Below are 21,859 nucleotides of genomic sequence, written 5' to 3' on the forward strand. Positions count from 1 at the left end.
TCTTCAAGTTCCAGGGCTTGGCACAATCACTAAATGTGATAAGGTTAGAATTTTGAGAGTATTGTGTTTCCATACTGGAAGTATTATTTCTCATGATCAGAGAAAAATTCCAGGGTTAGTTCTTTTATCAGCTATACTATGATATAATATACACACCACTTAAAAGACTATAGCTAAAGACAAGTTTATTTTACACATTTTGAATAACTCTATAAAACTACAAATGGCTATTACTGGAAAACACTTTCCCTCTCTGTAAAAGAATAATTCACACAAGCTCACCTGAGTACTCCCACTTCATTTTTGAAGGCCTGTAACTGCTGAGGTGTGGGTGCTGTCACATTCAACATTTTTACTGCCACATCACCTAAAAGGTAATTGTCATTACAAATGTCACTTCTATTTTTTTAAACTTAAAAGTATTAAAAATTCTTGGGTATTTTCAGTCTAAATTTCTATCATTATTAAACAGCAAATAAATTATATCTTAACTTCCTAAACTGTATTAATTTTCTAAGGATAAAAAATAAACTAATAATGATATTCCTACACTAATATTTCAAAATACCAATTGCAAAAACAGTCAACCTTATTTTTATCCTCCAAATCTAGTTTAACCTATTAAATACCCACAGTATTTTCCTGGTTACTTAATAATATTACATTACATTTGCGAATTAAATGCCAAAAATACAGATGACCGGTTCAAAGAAGACTGGCTTTAATAGAAAACTGAAAAATTTTTATCAAAGTAGTTAACATTAAAAAAAAAAACAAAACTCTACGGATAACTTGTATTGCTTCTGCTTAAGAAAATGTCTTAAATTGTAATTATAATAAAAAAAAGTTAACATGAAACAGGTAGAACTTATACACTGCCAGTAGTTATGTAAACTGGCATTACCATCTGTAATATTGCTGACAACAGTAGGTACTAAAACCAAACATACAACATATACGAAATTGGCCCCACAATTTTTTTCTTAGGTATATAACCCCCTAAAATGGATAGATATGTCCATCAAAAGATAGTACTAAGAATATTCATAACAGTAGCATTTATAACTGTCAAACTGGAAACTATTCAAATGTTCACATAACAATAGAAAGGAAAAAAATTATGTTTCAGTCACACAGTGGACTACTACAAAGAGAATGAATGATGATCAACTATACTTAACAATATAGATGAACCTTTTAAACATTATTGACTAAAAGGAGAGTCAAACACAAAAGAGACTATATGGTAAAGTGAAGACAGTGGTTACTGAAGGTAACGGAAGCGTAAGGAAACCTAAAGTGCCAGTGATGTTTTGTTTATTGAACACAGATATGTCCATTTTGAGAGGTCAACAATTTGTACATGTATGTATATCTTTTCAAATGTATATTATACTTGGATCGTTTTTAAGTGAACTTAACTGATTTTTCTTGATTATTAAAGTCATAGGTCATAGTAATAAACATTTTCAATGTATAAAGAAAAATAATTAAAATTTTTCATTACCATGTCACTCAGAAAAGACCCTTGTTAATACACTGATGTATAATCTATGAGGCTTTTATATGTATGCAATGTGACTATGCAACTAGTAAGGCTGAAAATTTATGAATACATGTAAAAAGATAAGCTAAAAAAGATACATGCTAAAATACTAATGACTGCTTTCAAAATCACGGTAAATGTATTTCTATATAGCACCATGTTATGGGATATTATACACACTGCTTTGTAAAATTTAACATTCCATAGGTACCTTCCATATCAATAAATCCCCCATTAATTGGCACTTAATGTCTATTTCCATTTATCATTAATATTAAATTCACTTGCAACACACATCTGTTTGTTCCTCTGCAATTACTTTACCATTATAAAGTTCTACAAACTGAACTGTTTGCTCAACATGCATACTGTAAACTTCCCTCCAGAACATTTGTAGCGGATCACTTTCCCACCAAGGCACTACAATCACAACTTGAAATATCAATTTTAAAGACTTTTTTCATTTGAGAAAAACAATGATTTCTATATTCTGAATTTGTAATTCTTTTATCACTTGTGAAACTGAACCTTTTTTATTTGATTACTAATCATGTCTGCCTTTGGTAGGATCACTTCTAACATGTTTATTTGTGGTTTATGATACAAATTAAACTATAGGCAGAATGACTTCTAAAAGGAAGGAAACCATTTTGGGAATCAGATCAACTGGAAGATGATCTTTAAAAATCATTACTGTAATGTAATAGGAATCCTGGTTGCTGAAAATCCAGTTTATTTTTTATTTTTTTTTTTTTGTGGGACCCTCGCCGGCGGCCGGGGAACAAACCATCGCTGCAGACCGCGGGCAGCCTCGCAGCCCCGCAGCCCAGCGCTCAACTGCTGCGCCACCAGGGGAGGCCCTGAAAATCCAGTTTTAAATTTTTATTTATTCATTTTTTTAAAGATTGATTTATTTATACATACAAAAACTGGGGTGTGGGCCAGAGGTGAGGAGGTGAGTGGATTCACCAGAGACAGAGTGAGGAGCAGAACAGGTGAACTGACTGAAATACACTGCTGAGGGGAACAGCGGGTGAGACAGGAGAGATTTTCTGCACCATGTGGGTTAGCTCCCTGGCCAGGGATCGAACTCATGCTGCAATGGCTGTGATAGCTTGATAGCACTGTGTCTTTAATTCCTGCATCACCAGGGAGGCTCCTGAAAATCCAGGTTTTATTTTCCATAATTTTTATTAGAAATCTTTGTAGAATTCTTGCATTTGATAAAAATAGTTTAATGACATAAACAATGAACTTTTTGACTTTATTTTACAGAGACTATGAAAGAGATACTGCTATTGTAAGTTGTGTTGTCACAAGGTGACTGTAGTACATACATACCATGCCACTTTCCCTTGTAGACTGTTCCAAATGACCCAGATCCAATTCTTTGTCCCACTGTGATCTGCCCATCAGGAATCTCCCAGTCATCACTGGAGTCACGTCTACCAAGAGTTTTCTTGATAAAAATAGGGCAAAAGTCAAGATAAAGCAAATAAATGGGGGAAAGCCTTATGCTGCACACTAGAGGTACCCTCTATGCCTAAAAGGGATGTTAAGTTAGGGAGATAATAAGACCTGTTAAAACAACAAATCAACATTCTGGACAACTAAAGGAAATAGTCTTACAATACAGAACTTAAACTTCAGACCTAAGTCAGTATTAGGATCGAAACAGTTTATTAAAATTTATTTACTATGAATAGAAATGTATATTACTAAAGTCAGTTAAAAAAAGGTCTTTTATCATTTGGAGGACTATCGGGGCCAGGTGAGTGCTGAACATGTGTGTGATTAATTTTGACTTGAAAGTCAAAATCCCAGCCAGTGCTAAATTTCTTCATATGTCTTATCTAGCCCAGTCTCTCAAAATAAATAAATAATACTACATAAATGCTTTGGTAATGTGAAAGACCCACCCATCCGACAAACCTATCCAATAAACACCATTATTAAAATTATTACCTCAGAAAGTTAGCTTTCCTAAAAGGGAAGGAAAGTCAATTGGCAGACCAGCCTTTAAAACATGTCTAATCATGCTTCCTAAAATACTTGCTTACTATTTTCCCTTATTTTAGAATCAACAAAATATTTTGCCTTTAGTCAACTGTATTAGAGTGAAAAGCAAAAATCAATCTTGTGGGACTATATGATTTAAGCAAAAAATTATTCTTTAATTTGACTTTGTGAATTGTGTATCACATGTGTGTATTTATCATTATGTCAAAAGGTTACATTACATTTGGCTGAGACTTCTATAATGAAAATGACTTATAGGAAAAAAAGAAATCATTTCCTCTCACCATTCGATTCCTATCTTCTGAGGATGAAGATGATTTTCTTTCCCGCTGAGGTCCTGGAGATTTCTGTAATGCTTTCACATTAGTGAGTGAGCCAGGTAGTGAGGCAGGGGGGGTGGCAGACAAACCTGTGGTTGATCCTAAGTTAGTGAAAGAAAAAAATGCATCTATTAAAGTGGGATCAAGTATGTTAATTAGTTGGGGGCAGAGGGTGGGGAAAGAATTAGACTTACTTAAAAAAAATGCAATGCCTGTTCAAGTATAGACATTCTGAAAAGGACAGGCCCAAAAGAGGCTCCTTTGGTGATAAATACTGTAATTTCTTTAAGTTTTCTGCTAGTTTAGTGACCATTAAAATATTTGATTACAGAAACATATTTTACTTTTATAGTCTAGAAAAAAACAACAATCTCTCTAAAATAAGGTATTTAAAAATACTTCCAAGTATCTGTTTCTTTGATTAATAAGAAAGCAAAATCAATTTAAGTCTGATAAACTGGGTTACTTTATGTTATCTCAGTCAATATAAAGAAAGATGGAAAACCCTAAATGGAAACATAGCCTAACGATGGCCTTTATGCTGAAAATATCTGGCCTTTTCATATTAGCCACTAAAATTATTAAAAATCTTGTTCTATCAATATATGCCACAGTATTTAAAAGTAACAGGTATTGATCAGTTTTACTGGTTCCCAAAAGCTTATGCTACTAACAAAGATAATCTGTTACCTGCACAACAATGTTAATTTAAACAAAGCCAATTAAGATGTTCTGAAAAATCTCTGCCTTTATAAATGAGAGGAAAGTAAGTGCCATGACCTCTAAAGTTACCACAGATAGAAATACTCAAGTAGCCATGTGTGAGCCAAGGGGTCCACTCTCCAAGAGGACTCACCTGGCAGGGCTACATAACTTATTGATGGGGAACTTTTCAAATACTGACTCAGTGGCCAAAATCCTGAATTCATGTATATTAGGACCTTGTCCTGAGGGGTCAGGGCAATAACTCCGTAGTGGGCCCAGAGTAGGACTGAGATGTCAAGCAGTATTTGCACAGAAAGAATGAAAAGAGTGGAAGAAGATTATTAAAAACAAAAAAAAAAGATTACTATTCTTAGGGGAAGAGAAGTCACTATCTTTCATAGAATAGATACCAATGACAACATTTTGATGTCAAATCTGTAGGAATTTTATTATTACTATGTCATATATGTTACTAGTGGAATTTCCATATTGTCATATGAAGCTTTCTTTAAAAAAATGGTATCTGGAGTGTTTATTAAATAGAACACAATTCATTTTCTACCTTCCACTGATAATTCCCAACATCATAAAGACTGAACTGCTTGCCCAGACTTTGCAGTTCTAATCTATTCAGCACTACAGTGTACTATTTACTTCAAAGTATACTATTTACTACTGTATGACTTCCAGTCCATTCTATGTATTTTCTGGTAAGTAACCTAAGACAGCAAAAACCTCAAATACCACTACATTTAGAATAAATAACAGTAACTAGTAAGGGCAATAAAAACTACAAAAATATTTATAGCAAGACATTTGACTTAAATTTTTAAAAATCAGTTTAAGCACTAGTTTAAACATGGCAAGATGAAATGAGAATGTGAAATTACGCTGCTAAGTTTTACCTCATATTAGGGCATAACTGGAAGCACAAATCCTCAAATTTCTTGAAGTATGCTAAAACACCAAATATATTACAAATCTTTTAAAAAAGACCTACTTTTGATGTAAATATACATATCCTATTTTTAACAAAAACACTGATACTATAGAAAAAGGCCAAAAGTCTAGTAAAATGTCTTAATAGGGATTTCCAATTCCTTTTTTATTCCACAAAAACTGATAATACTAATAGTGATCACTTAAATGGATTAACATAAAAGGTATTCAGGTGGAAGGACCACCCCCACCCCTACATTATTTATTGCTACCCATTGAGTTAAAGAAATTATCAAAACACAAGATGGAAATCTTAGCCCAGATTTTTCTTGCTTATAAAAATTTATGACAGACAGCATACAGAAAGCTTGTGGTGGTGAGTATGTGTGAGAAGCACATTCAGAGCATTCCAGCCAGGCCAAGCAGAAATTTAGTACTGAAACTTTCACACTTACAAACACATGCTGTGAGGGTGAGGCACAAACAGTATCTGTAGTTTATATTTAGTTTGTTTTGGGTGAAAACGAGAAAGAAGAGCCCAACTACCTCTGAACACTGGGCCAGGCTCAAAATCAAACACTATTTCACTGGGGACAGAATGGAGGAGGGGGCTGGGAGTCCGGGATTGGTATTTCCGAAGACAGCGCATCAGCTGGTTCAAAGGGGCTGTTAGAAGAGAAAGAGAGGGGCAGGCAAACACAGGAAGACAGACACACAGAAGAAATGAAAGAAGTCATGGGGAATAAGTAAGATGAGTAGAAGCCTGCTTCACAAAATAATTCTGGATATTTAAAAAATTCTGCTATTTTCATAAAATCCCAATAATTTTAAAAAGGACAAGAAATGCCACTTGATTTTTGGCACTAAGCAGGCGGTTTTTATAACTATGATAACTCTGGGATGCTAACATGATGGCAACATTTAAATGCTGGATGTATTGGGCAAAATTATCAAAAGCCACAGCTATTAAGACATATGAAAGTCAAACTTGCAGCAACATTAATTGGTGGGCTCATGGAATAACAAACAAACAAAAAAAAACCCTTTAAAAAATGCTATGTGTTATATAAATACTATGTCCAGAGCACGTAATTCAGGGCTGTCATTGGTAGTTTCTCAGATATATAGAAACATGACAAAAATAGTTTATACAGTGTTTACTCGATATAAAATGTCTTTGAGTCTGGGCTTAAATATTTTGAAGATACAGGTCACAATGAAGAGACCAACTCTAACCAAGAGAAGAAGGTATTGCAGGGCTTCCTTACTAGATAAGAGATAGCTGAACAGGTAAGCACAGAGGACCACCTGGAAGAAAACTTCAAGATAGTTTCAAGTATCATCTCTTGGAAAACATATGGGGGTCAATTCTTATTTTAAAAGTATTCTCTTAAGTAATGTTTTCTTATGCCCTTAATTTTCACTGGGTTAGAGTAACAAATGAAAATTCTGAAAGAAATTTCAATTCAATGTCTCATTTACTTATTTAAAGTCACACAGGATGAGGGCAACTGGGTCTGTCTTTCTCTTGGGGTGTAGTCTATAAAATGTACATTTCAAATTTTTCTAGAAGGCTGGAGGAAAGTGGTTGAAAATGCTGACATACTGAAAGTTGTGGCAGGCAATCAAAAGGATTTTCCTCAAGAATAATTTAGGAAAGTAAAGATTTAAGTGAATCTAAGCTCAATCTTTTAAGTATTAGAGGAGGATCCCAAAGGAAATTTAGCAGCACCAGTCCTGGAGGTAGTTAGAAATAAAGTGGGTAAAATAATTAAGGCCCCCACACTGATAGCAACATTTTAATATTGCAGATAGTACATTTAAGACTCCCTTTTATTTCCTCTCTTCTTCTCTACTCATGTAATAAATTTTGGGTTTTCTCTACACATTTTTCTCTGTGTCTGTGTTTCATGAAAAAGCAAATATAAAGGAGACAAGCAGCAAAGCAATTGCATTTTCCCCTGAGTTGTTTTCTAATTTTAATTGAAATCACTACTTACCTCCATCACTACGAAACCCTTGATCTCTAATCAAGTCCTACAAATAAATAGTAATGTATATTTATTTAGAGCATATGATAAAGAAATAATTACATTGAATTTTCCACTAACATTACAGAAAGGTTAATTCAAAATAATACCTTACAATTACATCACAAATTAGAAAGAATATGGAGTTAGCTAATGAACATGATAAAATCAAGATTTTGATGCACTCACCAGCCTAATCCTGTATTGAAGGGATTATTATCCCTGATCAATGCTGAAATCTATTTCAGGCCATTCAAAACCAATGGTTGCCTCAATTCTTAAAAAAAAAAAATTCTACTGGCACATAGTAAGAGCAATAAAATGTTCATACCCTTTGATCCTGTAAATCCACTTTAACAATTTCTAAGGAGATAATTCATAAGAAAAAGTAATATGCACAAAGATGTTCAATGCAGCATTATCTATCATACTAAAATATTAGAAATAATTATTTCCCTGTTGTAGGCATATCGACATATTGGTTAAGGTAATGATGGTGTCAATAAATATCATGCAGCTACTAAAACAATTAAGAAGTTTGAATTATGGAACATATTTATAATACGTAAAAAGAATAAAATTAAATGTACACTGACAATAATAAAAACGTGGATGTATAAAAACACACTAGGAGGGGAAACATCAAAATGGTTCAAAAAAGGCTTAAAATTTGTCTTTATTATTAAAATACATAGCTTGTACAACAGACAAAACTGCTGGAGGAAGGGGAAGAGTCTATTGACATTTTTTTTTTTTTTTAATAGAGGCATGCTTTACTTATTTATTTATTTGTTTGTTTGTTTGTTTTGTTTATACATGCACTGGGTACAGTCAGAAGCGCGGGAGGGTGAGAGAATTCACCAGAGCCAGAGCAGGGAGCAGAGCAGGCAGAAGGACCGAAGGACACTGCTGAGGGGAGCAGCGGGCAGCAGCAGAGGTCTGTGCGCCATGTGGGACCCTCCTCTGGTGGCCGGGGAGCAGCCGGGGATTGAACCGGCGCCACAGAGGCTGCGGGCAGCTTCGCAACCCAGCGCCCAACCGCTGCGCCACCGGGGAGGCCCGAGTCTATTGACAATTTAATACAATTTAGACCCTGGCAGGCTGTACTTAAGGTTGTTTACCCAGTATAAAAATATGAGGGATCAAATGGCCCCAAATAGTAAATACTCGGAAATAGGCTGCATTGTTTATAGGCTAAGACATAAATTCTTTACAAATGTACATCTATCATGTTCAATGTACTATATAAAACTGTCAACATTTTCCATAGAATAAGTCAACAAATACACAATGAATGGAATGAATACTATCTACCACCCAAGCCAGAAGCCTAGGCATGATACTCTTACCTCTCATCACTTTTACTTCTCTCCTTCACTACTACATAGAGCAGTGATCAAGAAGCTAAGAAAGAATGGCCAGGTTTTACCTCATTTTCAAGCATTTATCAACTATATGATCTTGGGCAAGTTTCTTAACCTCTCTAAATCTAATTTTCATAATAGTAAAATATGGATAATAATAGTACTTAACCCACCAGTATTTACGAGGATGGAATGAAAATTTATGTGAAACAGTATAAAACCTGGCATAGAGTAAGCATTTATAACTATCAATAGTTTTCAAATATTATTCCCAACAATGTTATGTACCAAATCTCTCACTAACTCGAAAGGTTTTTGCAAAAACAAATCATTTTCTCTTCCTCTCAAAGTTTTTTAGACTCCTTACTATGAACTACTATAGAGACCTCAGTGTAACACATACAGCCTTTGGCGTGGACTCCTCCTACCTAGTTTTGTCTCCTACCGTTGCCTACTCTCCCCGTGAATTCCCACAATGTCAACTATGAATTACACCCCATGTATAGATACTTCCGTATCTCTGCAAACAGTATTTCCTTTACAATTTTCTTTCTTTCCTTAAGCCCTCACCTAGTGTATTTCATAAACAGCTACTTGCTGTCCTTTCACATCTAGCTTAAATATTATCCATTCCCTGTTAAATATTTCTAGACTCAACCAGGTAGAGTCTTATCATCCCCTTCTATAAATTATTACTACATATATTTTGTGATTCATTCCTTAGACTTGACCTCCTTGAGGGTAAAGATCACATATTAATTTATCCATAATTCCCAACTGCCTGATATAGTGCGTATCTCAGAATTGATATTAAAATCTTGTTTACTGGAATAGCAAATGCTAATGTTTGGAACAGAATTAAATAAATGATTGAAACTGACTGAAACTGCTATTGGGTTTGTATTTTATTTTAGAATTCAGTCACTCAAAGTTTTGGAACAGGGAACAGATGATGACAAAAGAATAGAAAAAAAAAATTATTCTCATGGCAGCACAGAGAATGGGAATGGATAACGAGGAATCAATGGCAGGAAATCCACGTAGGAGATTAATGTAGCAAGTAGTTCAAATGAAGATATATGGGCCTCACATGGTGCTAAGAACATATATGAGATGCACATCAAAAGGAAAAGGTGATACCTTAGGACTATTTAGTTACAGAGGAGGATGATAAGGAAAGGTGATAAAGATGACATTGCAAATGTTCAAGCCTGAGAGAACAGGAGAACAACAGAGATAAAGGAAACAGTCTAAAAGAACATTAGTTTTGAAAGTAAAGATGAAGGTTACAATTTTGAACACACAAGACCTAATTTAAAAATATGGTTTGATTTCTTACTATACTAACTTCTACTTCTTTTCTTCCTTTGTATTCAGGTCTGGCTAGCTAGAGGAGGACTCTTATTGGTTGAGGAAAACTGGTATTAGGAAAAAGTTACTTCAAATGAACTCAACAATGAAAAGTTTCATAGTAAAAAGTTGGTTAAAGTTTGATTTGGGAATTTATTTTGAGAATTTAAATTTGTAATTTTTTACATTTAACAAAATGAGTTATAATTTCAATAATCTGCTACATCTTAGAATAAACACAAAAAGAGTCAAGTCTTATTGGTCATATACCACCACACAAAATGAAATTCCTGAATTTGCCTTTTACATTACAAGAATAAACATTTTTATAAAAATTTTAGAGCACTTCACTAACTCCCTCAAGAACCTCTAAATCTTTTTTTTTTTTAATGCATAGTCTATTAAATTCTCATCTTTATGGATTTTCTCTTCTATTGTTAACTGGATGATTTAATTCTGGTGTATCCTATTTCTCAATAGCTTTATATAACTAGTTCTCCAAAGTCACCTTTCACTGTCTTCATAAAATCCTTAAAATCTTTTCTATTTTTGCCAGATTTGCAATCAATCTGCATTACATTTTCACTGAAATGTTGGATATTGCTGTAACTGGTGTGACTGGTATTAAATAGGAAGGAATGTTTGAGTGGGGTCTAATATGAAAGTGATCTTTTAATTACTGAATATTTTCCTGTTAAGACAATTTTTGCTTTTCTACCTAACCTTGTAACTAAAAGGACTCATGAGGAGAATGCTTGTACAATGAGAACCTCTTCCTCCAACACACACATAACCTCACTAAACTAACCTACCTTCTTTGCACAGGGAAAGAGTTTTGACTTCTTTTATAAATATAATTACTTCGCTAGGCAACAAATCTGGTGGATTATCTTAGTTTTGTGGCTTACTACGGACCAATATTAAGGATAACCTCCTGTCTTTATTCTAATGCACAAATTTTGTGACAAATGACACCTAACTCCAACATCAGGATCCCCAGCCCATCACTGCTCAGACAGCAAGAGCACCTATTCTCTTCTGTAACTCAATTGTGATGACTCACAACAACGAACTAGTCCTTTTGGAAAGACCGCATGTATCTCATCTGTTTCTCAACTCTTCCTTCTCTTGTCTATATCAGAAACTAGAAAAATGCAATGGGCTGGCAAATAAATTTTTTTGTAAATAAATTTTACTGGACACAGTCACATCCATTTGTTTATAATATATTATCTACAACTGCTTTCATATTGCAATGGCAGAGTTCAAAAACTATCATTAGGGATCATGTCAAGTCTAAAATATTTATAATCCAGCTCTTGAAGGAAAAGTTTGTAGATCCTGGTCTATATTACAGGAAAAACTGAAGAAGTGCGATTGTAACATATGATGAAACCAAAAAAAAAAGGCATTAAAAAAAAAGGTTAGACTTTGATGACAAAAAAATACTTAAGGACAAACTTTATGTAAAAAGTACATGCCAAAATTGAAGATGTGTATAGTGATGGAATACAATAGCATATTCAGGAAAGAGAAAAAGTAACTCGAAGTTGTACTTTTAGAAATTTAGGTAAAGATTTTGAAAAGATCTAAACAGGAAATCTGCAATTGCATTCTCTTTTCCTTACCATAAACAAATGAAAGACTTTTACAAAGATGGCGTCATAAGGAAAAATATCAGACTAACTCAGTAATTTGGCACAAATATTTAAAGTCATCAGAGAAGATGACAGAGCTTTTATAATCTGTAATTCATGAAGCCTATCACTTATAACTGTAACAAATGAAAGATGGCACTTATTTCTGATCTATATTACAATTGTAGTAGAAAAATAAAGAAATATATTTGAAATTTCCTTAGTTCTAAAAATGCTGAATACTTACATCAATATTGACAGGTTCTATTGTATTTATATGTACATTTGGAGCTGATGAGGACCGGTCTCTTTGTCCAAATTGATTTCGATGATCTTCATCTGCTGGTCGAAAAGGCTGTGGAATTGGAATGGATTTTGAAGGAGACGGACTGGTGAGAATTTGGGGCCTGGAAAAATCAAGTCATTGGAAGGTAAGATTCAAAGCAAATTTACAGAGATAACATTAAAAAGATTTCCTTCTTTTTATATTCTCAAACATTTTAAAGTAAATTAAGTAAAAAACAGCAACTATATCTCTTTAAAAATATTGCTTTAAAAAACTAATACATGCCTATAACTAATATTGACAAAGTTGCTTTTGCACACAAAGACCCTTCCAGGAATTACTAATAAGAATACTACTTTTTATCCTCTAGAGAAATTCCAGAGTAATCCACAAATGGCTAGAAATTAGCTGTGGGTAACTGGCTGAAGAAATGGTTGTCCTTTAAAGTTACACAAAAATGATCTAGGTAGAGCCTGATTAATACAGGAGTTCAATTAAAATCCAATAACAAAAAGATCATTCTCCAAATTCAAAAGATGAGGCTTACATAGTGTCAATATCTCCTATTTTGAAATTTTACCATGCTCAATAATAGACATAAGGAGAATTAAATAAGCATTAAAACAAATTTGAAAAATGGCTTTTTGATGAAACCATCAAAATAGTTTAGAGTACTGTAGATAAATAATAAAGTCTATGATTCCTCATTGCCCCCAAAATGAACCTGGCACTCACAGAGCACATTCATGTTTGAAAATAGATTGTTAACACCTGAAAGGAGTCTACGGCCCTCAGGAAGAATATCCAAGGCTGCTGGAAGTGAGTATCACTGGACAGATGAGGTGTGGCTGTTTCAGTGAGCTCCATCAGCACCAACGAATGACTGAGTGCTAAAAGCCCATCTTCAGAAATTGGTTATCCACCCCATCTTATGAAAACTCTGTAACTAATCAGCATTTTTAGTGGTTATTAAGACACAGCCAGAAAGACAATGTTGAGGGAATAAAAATGCATTGTTTAAAGGGAGAGGATTTAGGGAGCAACAGAAAAAAACATAGTAGGAAAGGAATGGACAAAGGCTTAGAGTCAAAGAAGTCAAATGATGACAAAAAGCTTCTGAAAAATATGTTAATAGAATCTGAACCATAGCAGGTGATAGTTTTACTTCTTTGAAGCACAGTATTAAGGGTAGGGAAAATTGTTTTACTTTATCTGTTCATATTAATTAAATGTTATTGAAATAAAATATTATGTACTTTGAATTGAAATAAATGTTGAAATAAAATGTCCTTCAAAAATATAGGTATCAATCCAGTAACAATTATACATAAGATTGATGAAACTGGCCTCTAGGACAATTACCAGGGTCCACTGCTTCTTTTTATTCTCTCTGATTATTGAGAAATTTTTAGTTTGTGACAGTTATTATTTTTGCTTAATCAGCCAAATAATGCCCTTTGCTAAGGGATTTTGAGAGCAGATGAAAGAATGTGAAAATGAGAATATTAGTCTTTTTAGAAGTTTTGGAAAGTGCAGACTTTTGAAAAATGTTTATAGACTGATTTAAAGTCTCAAGGCAATAGCATGCTTTCAGCTCAGACTTCGAAAAAGCCTTAATTACAGTTGTATAGGATAGCCTAATGAATATAATTATCTGTTGGTAGAAGTCATAGCAAGTTATTCTTAAAACTTACTGAATTAAGACCCTGACGGCAACATGTAGGGCATAAGAAATCTGAAACATGGATGCAATGGATGTGGGTTGAGAGGTAGGAAAAACAAAAACCTGGATTTAATCTGATCAATTTTGTTATGTCTAAACAGAAGAATAGCTATATTCTTATTATATATTAGAAAATGAAGATATCTGTCTATTACACAAAATAAGAAAGATTAGATTGGTATCTAATAGCACACGGAAAGGTGTGCATTGGTTCATAAAGTCAAGGTTCCCAGCTTTGAGCACAAGTATTTTGTAAGTTCAGAGAACACTTCAAGCTATTATCTCTGGATGTCACTAAACATCTGAACCATGTTCTATTCCATGCTCAACAAAAACAATGTTTGGATTATAATTTGGTTTCTCACAAATATTTTCCAAAAGTGGAGTTGGTGTTGGTTCCTGAAACAGAAGTTTGATCTATACAACAGGCATATTTCCCACTTAAAGTTATTACCTAGTATTCTGATTTAGCCTCTTCTGATTCTGGTTAATGAAAACCTATCTCATCATTTCTGGGAATGAACTGATAAAATTGATTTTTCAGACTGGGAAGTCTTTAAGCCATGCAACTGATAGTATACGAAGTATGTCAGCAGTCAGCAAACTGCCTTTCTCCTGATAATACCTGTTCCCATCTTGTGCAACCTTCTTTAAAGCAGTACCACATTAAAAATAAAAAGGCTTTTCTTCTAACACCCTTTAGCAAATTACTGGTTAACTGAAATCTCACTTTTATTTTATTATTATTTTTTTAATAGAGGCATGTTTATTTATTTATTTGTTTGTTTGTTTGTTTATATATGCACTGGGTACAGTCAGAAGCGCGGGAGGGTGAGAGAATTCACCAGAGCCAGAGCGGGGAGCAGAGCAGGCAGAAGGACCGAAGTACACTGCTGAGGGGAGCAGTGGGCGGCAGGAGAGGTCTGCGCGCCATGTGGGACCCTCCTCCGGTGGCCGGGGAGCAGCCGGGGATTGAACCAGTGCCGCAGAGGCCGCGGGCAGCTTCGCAACCCAGTGCTCAACCGCTGCGCCACCGGGGAGGCCCTGAAATCTCACTTTTAATCTAGAATATACAAACATTTTGAAACAGTGACTACCTGTGATATGTAAATTTTTTGCTTTTCATTAATTTATGTATTCCATGCATTTTTTTTTAAGGAGAAAAAGAGATTCCTCTAATTTTTTGATTTAAAGTAGGCAATGTTAATCACTTCTCCAATAAATCTTATATCCACTGTTATATGTGTTTCATGACTATCATAGTTATCAGGGCTATTAACAAAATGCAAAGGAATCTGGATATAGAACAGTATTGGCTTCCATTTTTTCAAGACCAGAGACTACTTCAGTTTAGTTATGAATAAAATACTCATGGTACAGGAAAATGGTTTCTTAGTTTTAAGATAAGATGTCACTGGAGGGCAAATGTCCTAGAACATTACCATTATAAACCCTCACAGAGGCCAAGTTAATTTCATTATGGTGTTCTGTTAAGTCTGTTCACAGAACTAGGACCTGATATTAGAAAAGAATCATGGTCCACAGGATCTGTCAGGAGTAAATGTCATAACCAAAGAATTTAAAATCAAAACAATAACATTTTGATGTGATCTACTAAGAAACACACAGCTGCATAAAACGTATGATAGAGACAGCAGGAATAAAATGACTACACCAGAGCAGATAGTTGTTACATGACAAAAGAACATAGTGGCCGCATTTTCTAGTTTTCCAAAGTAGATACATACAGCCACTCCTTAACACAAGTCTTTTGCTAAAACTTCTAGCTTATGAGACCTCCAGAAAGTTTGGTTTCATAAAAATTACAGGCTTACTGGGACTGTCAATTTATATTTTTTTCTCTCTTGAGGTAGAAGAAATAGTATTTTACTGTGAAGAGAGGAAGAGTAGGGTTACAACTGACAATAAATATTTCTGGTATTAATTAATATTATATGATAATTAGCTCTGGAATATTCTAGAAGAGAATGTGGTGTGGGGACTTTTTTTTAAACATATGCTTTTAGATAAATAGGATAGTTTATTCTGCACCAAATCCAATAGGAAAAAAGTAGACCTTTATAGGAAATGAGCCAGAGCAAAACATCTATTAAACTCATCATCATATCTTTCTTTTTTTACTATGAAGTATGAATATATGATGCCTTTGTATTATCTTTTTTATTTTATTTATTTATTTAAGATTTATTTATTTATTTATACAAGTACTGGGTACAGTCAGAAGCGCAGGAGGGTGAGAGAATTCACCAGAGCCAGAGAGGAGAACAGAACAGGCAGAGTGATGAAGTACACTGCTGAGGGGAGCAGCGGGCAGCAGGAGAGGTCTGTGCGCTATGTTGGACCCTCGTCTGGCAGCCGGGGATCAAACCGGCGCTTAAGAGCTTCGCAGCCCAGCGCTCAACCGCTGCACCACCAGAGAGGCCCGCCTTTGTATTATCTTTAAAGTCAATTCTCTCCTTTACCCTCCACAACTGACTAATAGTGCTATTAGTTTTTTCTTACACACTTTATGGATACCTACCCCTTCTCTGTCCAGTCACCACCCCAGTGCAAGTCTTCATTGCCTTTCACTATCCTCACTCCCTACAGCATCCTAGTTTGGCTTCTTCACCCTAGACATTTCTGTCAATATATCTGTATATCACTGTTAAGTGATACTTTTTTTTTAAAAAATCATTTTCATCGGGTTAGATCTTTCCTTGAAAATCTTCAAATCTTGGGCCTCCCCAGTGGTGCAGCAGTTGGGTGCTGGGTTGCGAAGCTGCCCGCAGCCTCTGCGGCGCCGGTTCAATCCCCGGGTGCTCCCCGGCTACCGGAGGAGGGTCCCGCATGGCGCACAGACCTCTCCTGCCGCCCGCTGTTCCCCTCAGCAGTGTACTTCGGTCCAAAGAAAATCTTCAAATCTTTTTCCCCATCTTGTGTCAAATCTAAATTCTAAGAGCCTCCATAATGTGGTACATCTTAACTTAGATTAGCTTTTCTTTATGCTTTTTACCATATACCCCTCCCCCCCTTATTTATGTTTTTTCTTCCCTCTCCCCTCTATCACCAGGCTTTTATTTCCTAGGCTTACTCAGACTCTAGACTTTCTTAAAGTCCAGTTCAAATATCATTTTTTTTCATTAAATTTCATGACTACTCTCTCTCTCACTATTGTCATTTCTACTATAAACATGATAATACCTAAATACTACACATACACAGTTCAAAATGTTATACCATACATTACAGACTGTAGTTTCATACCATTTTTACATTGTTTGCCCTTGTCTCATATGTTAATGCTATTTTTCTAAATGAAAGTCAAAAAACTTCTAATCTGATATACTTCTGTATCTGATACCTAATAGAGTGATGAAGGGTGTGAGCACAAGGCAGGGAAGCTAAATCATCTGTTGCTTGATTTTTGCCAAAACTCATCTTGAAACAGCCTATTTCAGTTTTAATCCCATATATTTGTACCAAGTGCATGTAAATATCTGACTGGTGTGGTAAAGTAAGTTATCTGGGAAAAAGTCCTTAGTTTAGCAATCCAAATGTTGGAAAGGTTTATGGTTAACCAAAATGCCCAAAAGAAACTAGCTCATGTCACTGAACAGCAGGAGTCAAATCATACCCAATAGAATCAGAGGGGGGTGCAGAAGGGGAAGATCCAGATGGAAGGGCAGTCTCTGGTAAGGAGGTCTCCTCCTGTGGTATTGGGTGGTGTTCAAAGAACTTGGAGACAAACAGCAAACTGTGAGGCAAAAACAAAAACAAAACAAAACAAACCTAACTTGTGCAAAACCCAGAAGCTTCACACACCAGAATATATTATCAAGTTAACAGAAATATCTGAGATAAATATTCATTTTTAGAAATGATGGTTAAATGCAACCAGTTGTATTTTTTGTCTAAAGATTTAAAAAAATTGTACTTTCAAAAGCAATTTCAGAATCTAAAACTAATTGTTCTGTACAGCAAATTTCTACATATTAGAGGGAAAAACCATGCTTTATGGTTAAGGAATTAGAAGGTATCTACTGCTAAGTTAGATTATAGCATTATAACATACAGAGGTGAATTCTATTTGCCCAAGTGATTAAGAAAGTAAGAAGACCTTAACAGTAGCAACAACAACACAGATTTAAAAGGTTTAATCCATTAGTGAAACTCTGGTAATAAAGCAAATAGAAATTTTAGGAATACACTGGGTATAGAGATTTTATATCTTACTTGTAAAAAAATGGAGGAGGGGGTTGGGGGAATTGAAAGAGAATATAAACATGATTTACAAAATAGGTGAAAGAATCAGACCCCCTGACTGTGGTCCAAACACATACTGTTTAACTTAACTCAAATATCCATTTGCTTCCCCGAAACTATCTAAAAGTAATTTCTATGGGCAAGAGAACTTTAAGAGAAGTACTGGCTATACTACATACTATCAGTTCCACTGTTAAAAAAAATTCCCTATAACAACCGTACTGGTTAGAAAATTCCCACATACTCTAGGAAATACTAGTTTCACATTAAGAACATTTAAATGTAAAATGATATATAGGAAAGAGTTTTTTTGATTACTTACTCAAGTTGATCATAATTAACACACATCAAGGGAACCTCTGTACTACAACGCTGGTGAAATTTATAACCACATGTTTGACAACGGAATCCCTGGAAAAGCAGCTTTCGACAGAAGTCACAAAATGCTAAGGTGAAAAAGGTTTTCCGTACCTGCAAAGTAAAACATCAGAAGATTTTAAGAATTTGCCAAGAAACTTTTTAGAAATCAACTTATTCTCTTATTTGAAAGAGTATCTTTAACAATTTCATGTCATAAGCACTGCCTTATACTCTAACATAACAAAATGAAAACCAGTGGGTTCAAAATAACAGCTGGACTACACATTTTTATCTCCTACCCAATACCGAATTAAAAAATTCAGAAGTCAAGAAAATGGGAAATGAATAAAAGCCACTAATTTCAAGCTTGACTACCTAAAAGTCAAAGTACAGATGGCAGGCAAAAGGAGGTAACAGAGGTGAAAGGAAGGTTAAGGGTAGGTTTTAACTACAAATAAAGAAGTCAGAGATGCTTACGGGTATTGATAGAAGAAGAAAGTATATTGCTTAGAGTTACAATGATATCCAATAGAGGAACCAAAAAAATCCCCAAAACCAAAAATAAAAACCACATTGGAGGAAGGGAAGGAGTAGAGGAAATGTTGCAATGCTACAAATGAACCAATACCTCATGGAATCAGTAACTAGTAGATGATGTCTAAAGCTGATGAAGCAAAAAATTGTGGCTTAAAGTTATTATTCAGTAATATGAAAGTAATCACCAAAAAAGCTTAAACTGAAACCATTGATATGAACAATTTCCTCCAAAGAGTGGCATTAGCTGCTAGCAAGGGAATGGAAAAGATATTTTTTCATTTTAAGCCCCTCTGCACTATTTTAACAACTTTGCGTATGTATACTACTTTAATTAAAAAAACAAACAAAACAAAACTAGCCTGTATTGTATGAAATTCAGAACAAGCATACTTAAACTAACCAGGGTAAAGGAAAGGAAAATCACCTAAAAAGACACTAAGAACTACTGAACAAATTATCAGTTTGTTGGAGGATTAGAACACCTAGGTGTACTTTGCAAGCAGTCTCCTAGGTGAAACTGAGAAGGGCCAGCTCTAAGAACTCCATGTTAGGAGGCAGAAGATGTATAACACAGACTACATAAAGAGAAAACTACTGAAGACAGAAAGTATTAAGAAGTATTTGTTTTAGAAATAAAGAAAAAAATACAAAAAACCTAAAAGAAACAAAAAAGGTATTTGGTTTGTGAATATAATAAGCAGAAAATAAAAGAAGGATTAACAAATGCCACAATTTAACAATGGCTAATTTAGAGTGTTGAGAGGATGGGTGACTTCTATTTTGTCCTTTGTTCTGTGCTATATACTCTCAGTATCTTATATTATGACCCAGAACACACTATATTCCTTTAATAATGCTTATCCTGCTATATATATATAATGTAAATTAGAATTTTTCAGTCTATTCTAGTTTATGTAAATGCTTCTCAAAATTCGTTAAATTAATTTCAATGCCCACAATTTACATTTACAAAGTATGTTCAATAAACACATTCAATTAGATACAAAGTTACTTTTAGGTTTTTTTTTTTCAAGATTTATTTATACAAGAACTGGGGTACAGGCCAGACATGCGGGAGGGTGAGAGGATTCGCCAGAGACAGAGTGGGGAACAGAACAGGCAGATTTGACCAAAATACACTGCTGAGGGGAGCAGCGGGCGAGACAGGAGAGGTTTGCCACGCCATGTGGGTATCTCTGTGGCCGGCCAGAATCGAACCCGCACTGCAGAGGCTGAGGACAGCTACACAGCACTGCGCTCAACCGCTTGCACCACCAGGGAGGTCCTACAAAGTTACTTTTAAATAGCACTTCAGCAAGAAAGTGATATCCTGGCACAACATCCATTCTAACATTTTGAGAACATTTTTATAGTTTTTAAAATGGATCTTATTTTTTTCTATGTATCTTTACTAGGGATGTCAAAAGGCAACTGCTTATTTTTAGCTTTGTTCCTTTTCCTTTTGTCTCTGAATATAGAAGAAATTGGAAAATCTTCTTTAACAAAGCAAGCATCTTTTATATTGCTACCAGAATCTCAGGAAACAGAATACAGAAAATTAGAACAATTTTCATTAACCAGCATTTTGTAGTCATCTGATCCTCCATGCTAACCAGTCATATACTTACTTGCTTGGTTATATGTGGATTTTCATAAAGCCCCCAACTGATCTCCCTTCATCAATTTACTTAATTAGTCTTCTTGATACCAACTTATATTTGAAAACTGCATGTAACTGGCTAGGTGTGTATGTAAAGGAGAAAGATAGACAAAGAGAGAGAGAGGGTGGGGGGGGAGAGAGAGAGAGAGAGAGAGAGAGAGAGAGAGAGAGAGAGGCAGGGAAGAGAGGAGAAAACGGTATTCATTTGAGTAAAACTGTGCAATACACTTGTCTCTGTAGAATGTATGTATATATATTGTTAATAGAGGTGGGCAAAGGAAGGTAGATCTTTTCTTTTCAGCCTCAACTTACAAATATTCTCACACTTGAGCATATCTGGATATGGAAAGCAAACCTGTAGGATGTGGGCAAATACTGAAGGAACTGGTTTTGTGATACATGATGAAACCCAGAGGCATAAGCAACATTCTTTGTGTAGCCAACAAAATCCAGCACAGAGAAGCAAAGGGAGGACTCATTCTCTTTCTAAGCAGAACACAGGCTTTTACTCCTGTCTTTCTATATGGTTACTCACACATCTCCCCTGCTTACCATCAAATTACTAATTGTTTCAGAGAAAAGTCCAAATCTTCACCAAGGTTTACAAGGACTCTCATGAGCTGGCCTCCACTTACTTTACCTCTAACTTTTGCTACACCTTAAAAGTCCCTCTTCAACTCTGTACAACTCATTCTGAACTTCTTTCAAAATTGAATGGATAACAAGCTTTTCTGCTATTCTGTCTGTCCAGAGATTTTCCCACTCACTCTTCCTCTGCTATTCCCTCTCCATCCAGCCTTAGCCTAGATATTTTTTCCTTTGAGAAGCGAGGTTAGGAGATTCCACATTGTGCAGCTCTTGTACTTTATATGTACACAGTAATTTAGAGTGCTTTTATAAAATTTTCTTATTAAATCATCTGTCTCTCCAGTCCAAGGCAAGAATACACCTTTTCTTATTTCACTGTTATATCTGCAGATCAGACACAGTGTTGGCAAATGGAAGGTTCTCGGTTAATGTTTACTGGCAGGTCACCACTTGTGTTGTGAGGATTTCTGTACTCTGGAATTAATATACAGTCTATTTTCATTTCCCCCTTCTGGCAAGGATCTTCCTG

The 21,859-nt window shown here is 34.9% G+C and overlaps 1 protein-coding gene across 3 annotated transcripts in view; it reads right to left on the bottom strand.

The window, feature by feature from the left end:
- BRAF (B-Raf proto-oncogene, serine/threonine kinase) overlaps nt 1-21,859 on the bottom strand; it is a 138,684-nt gene that overhangs the window by 45,516 nt on the left and 71,309 nt on the right. For 2 of the 3 annotated variants that reach the window (XM_037514526.2, XM_037514535.2), the window contains exons 6-13: nt 18,508-18,656; nt 17,557-17,676; nt 12,158-12,317; nt 7,530-7,566; nt 6,076-6,195; nt 3,850-3,986; nt 2,888-3,005; nt 283-367 (exon numbers count right to left, since the gene is read on the bottom strand). In XM_037514526.2, coding sequence (XP_037370423.1) covers nt 283-367; nt 2,888-3,005; nt 3,850-3,986; nt 6,076-6,195; nt 7,530-7,566; nt 12,158-12,317; nt 17,557-17,676; nt 18,508-18,656 — 926 coding nt within the window. The remainder of the gene's footprint in view (nt 1-282; nt 368-2,887; nt 3,006-3,849; nt 3,987-6,075; nt 6,196-7,529; nt 7,567-12,157; nt 12,318-17,556; nt 17,677-18,507; nt 18,657-21,859) is intronic. The other variant, XM_037514519.2, reaches the window with a different exon arrangement.

The sequence above is a fragment of the Talpa occidentalis genome, unplaced genomic scaffold (genome assembly GCF_014898055.3).
Source record: "Talpa occidentalis isolate TD23 unplaced genomic scaffold, MPIMG_talOcc4v2.1, whole genome shotgun sequence".
Taxonomy (NCBI): domain Eukaryota; kingdom Metazoa; phylum Chordata; class Mammalia; order Eulipotyphla; family Talpidae; genus Talpa; species Talpa occidentalis.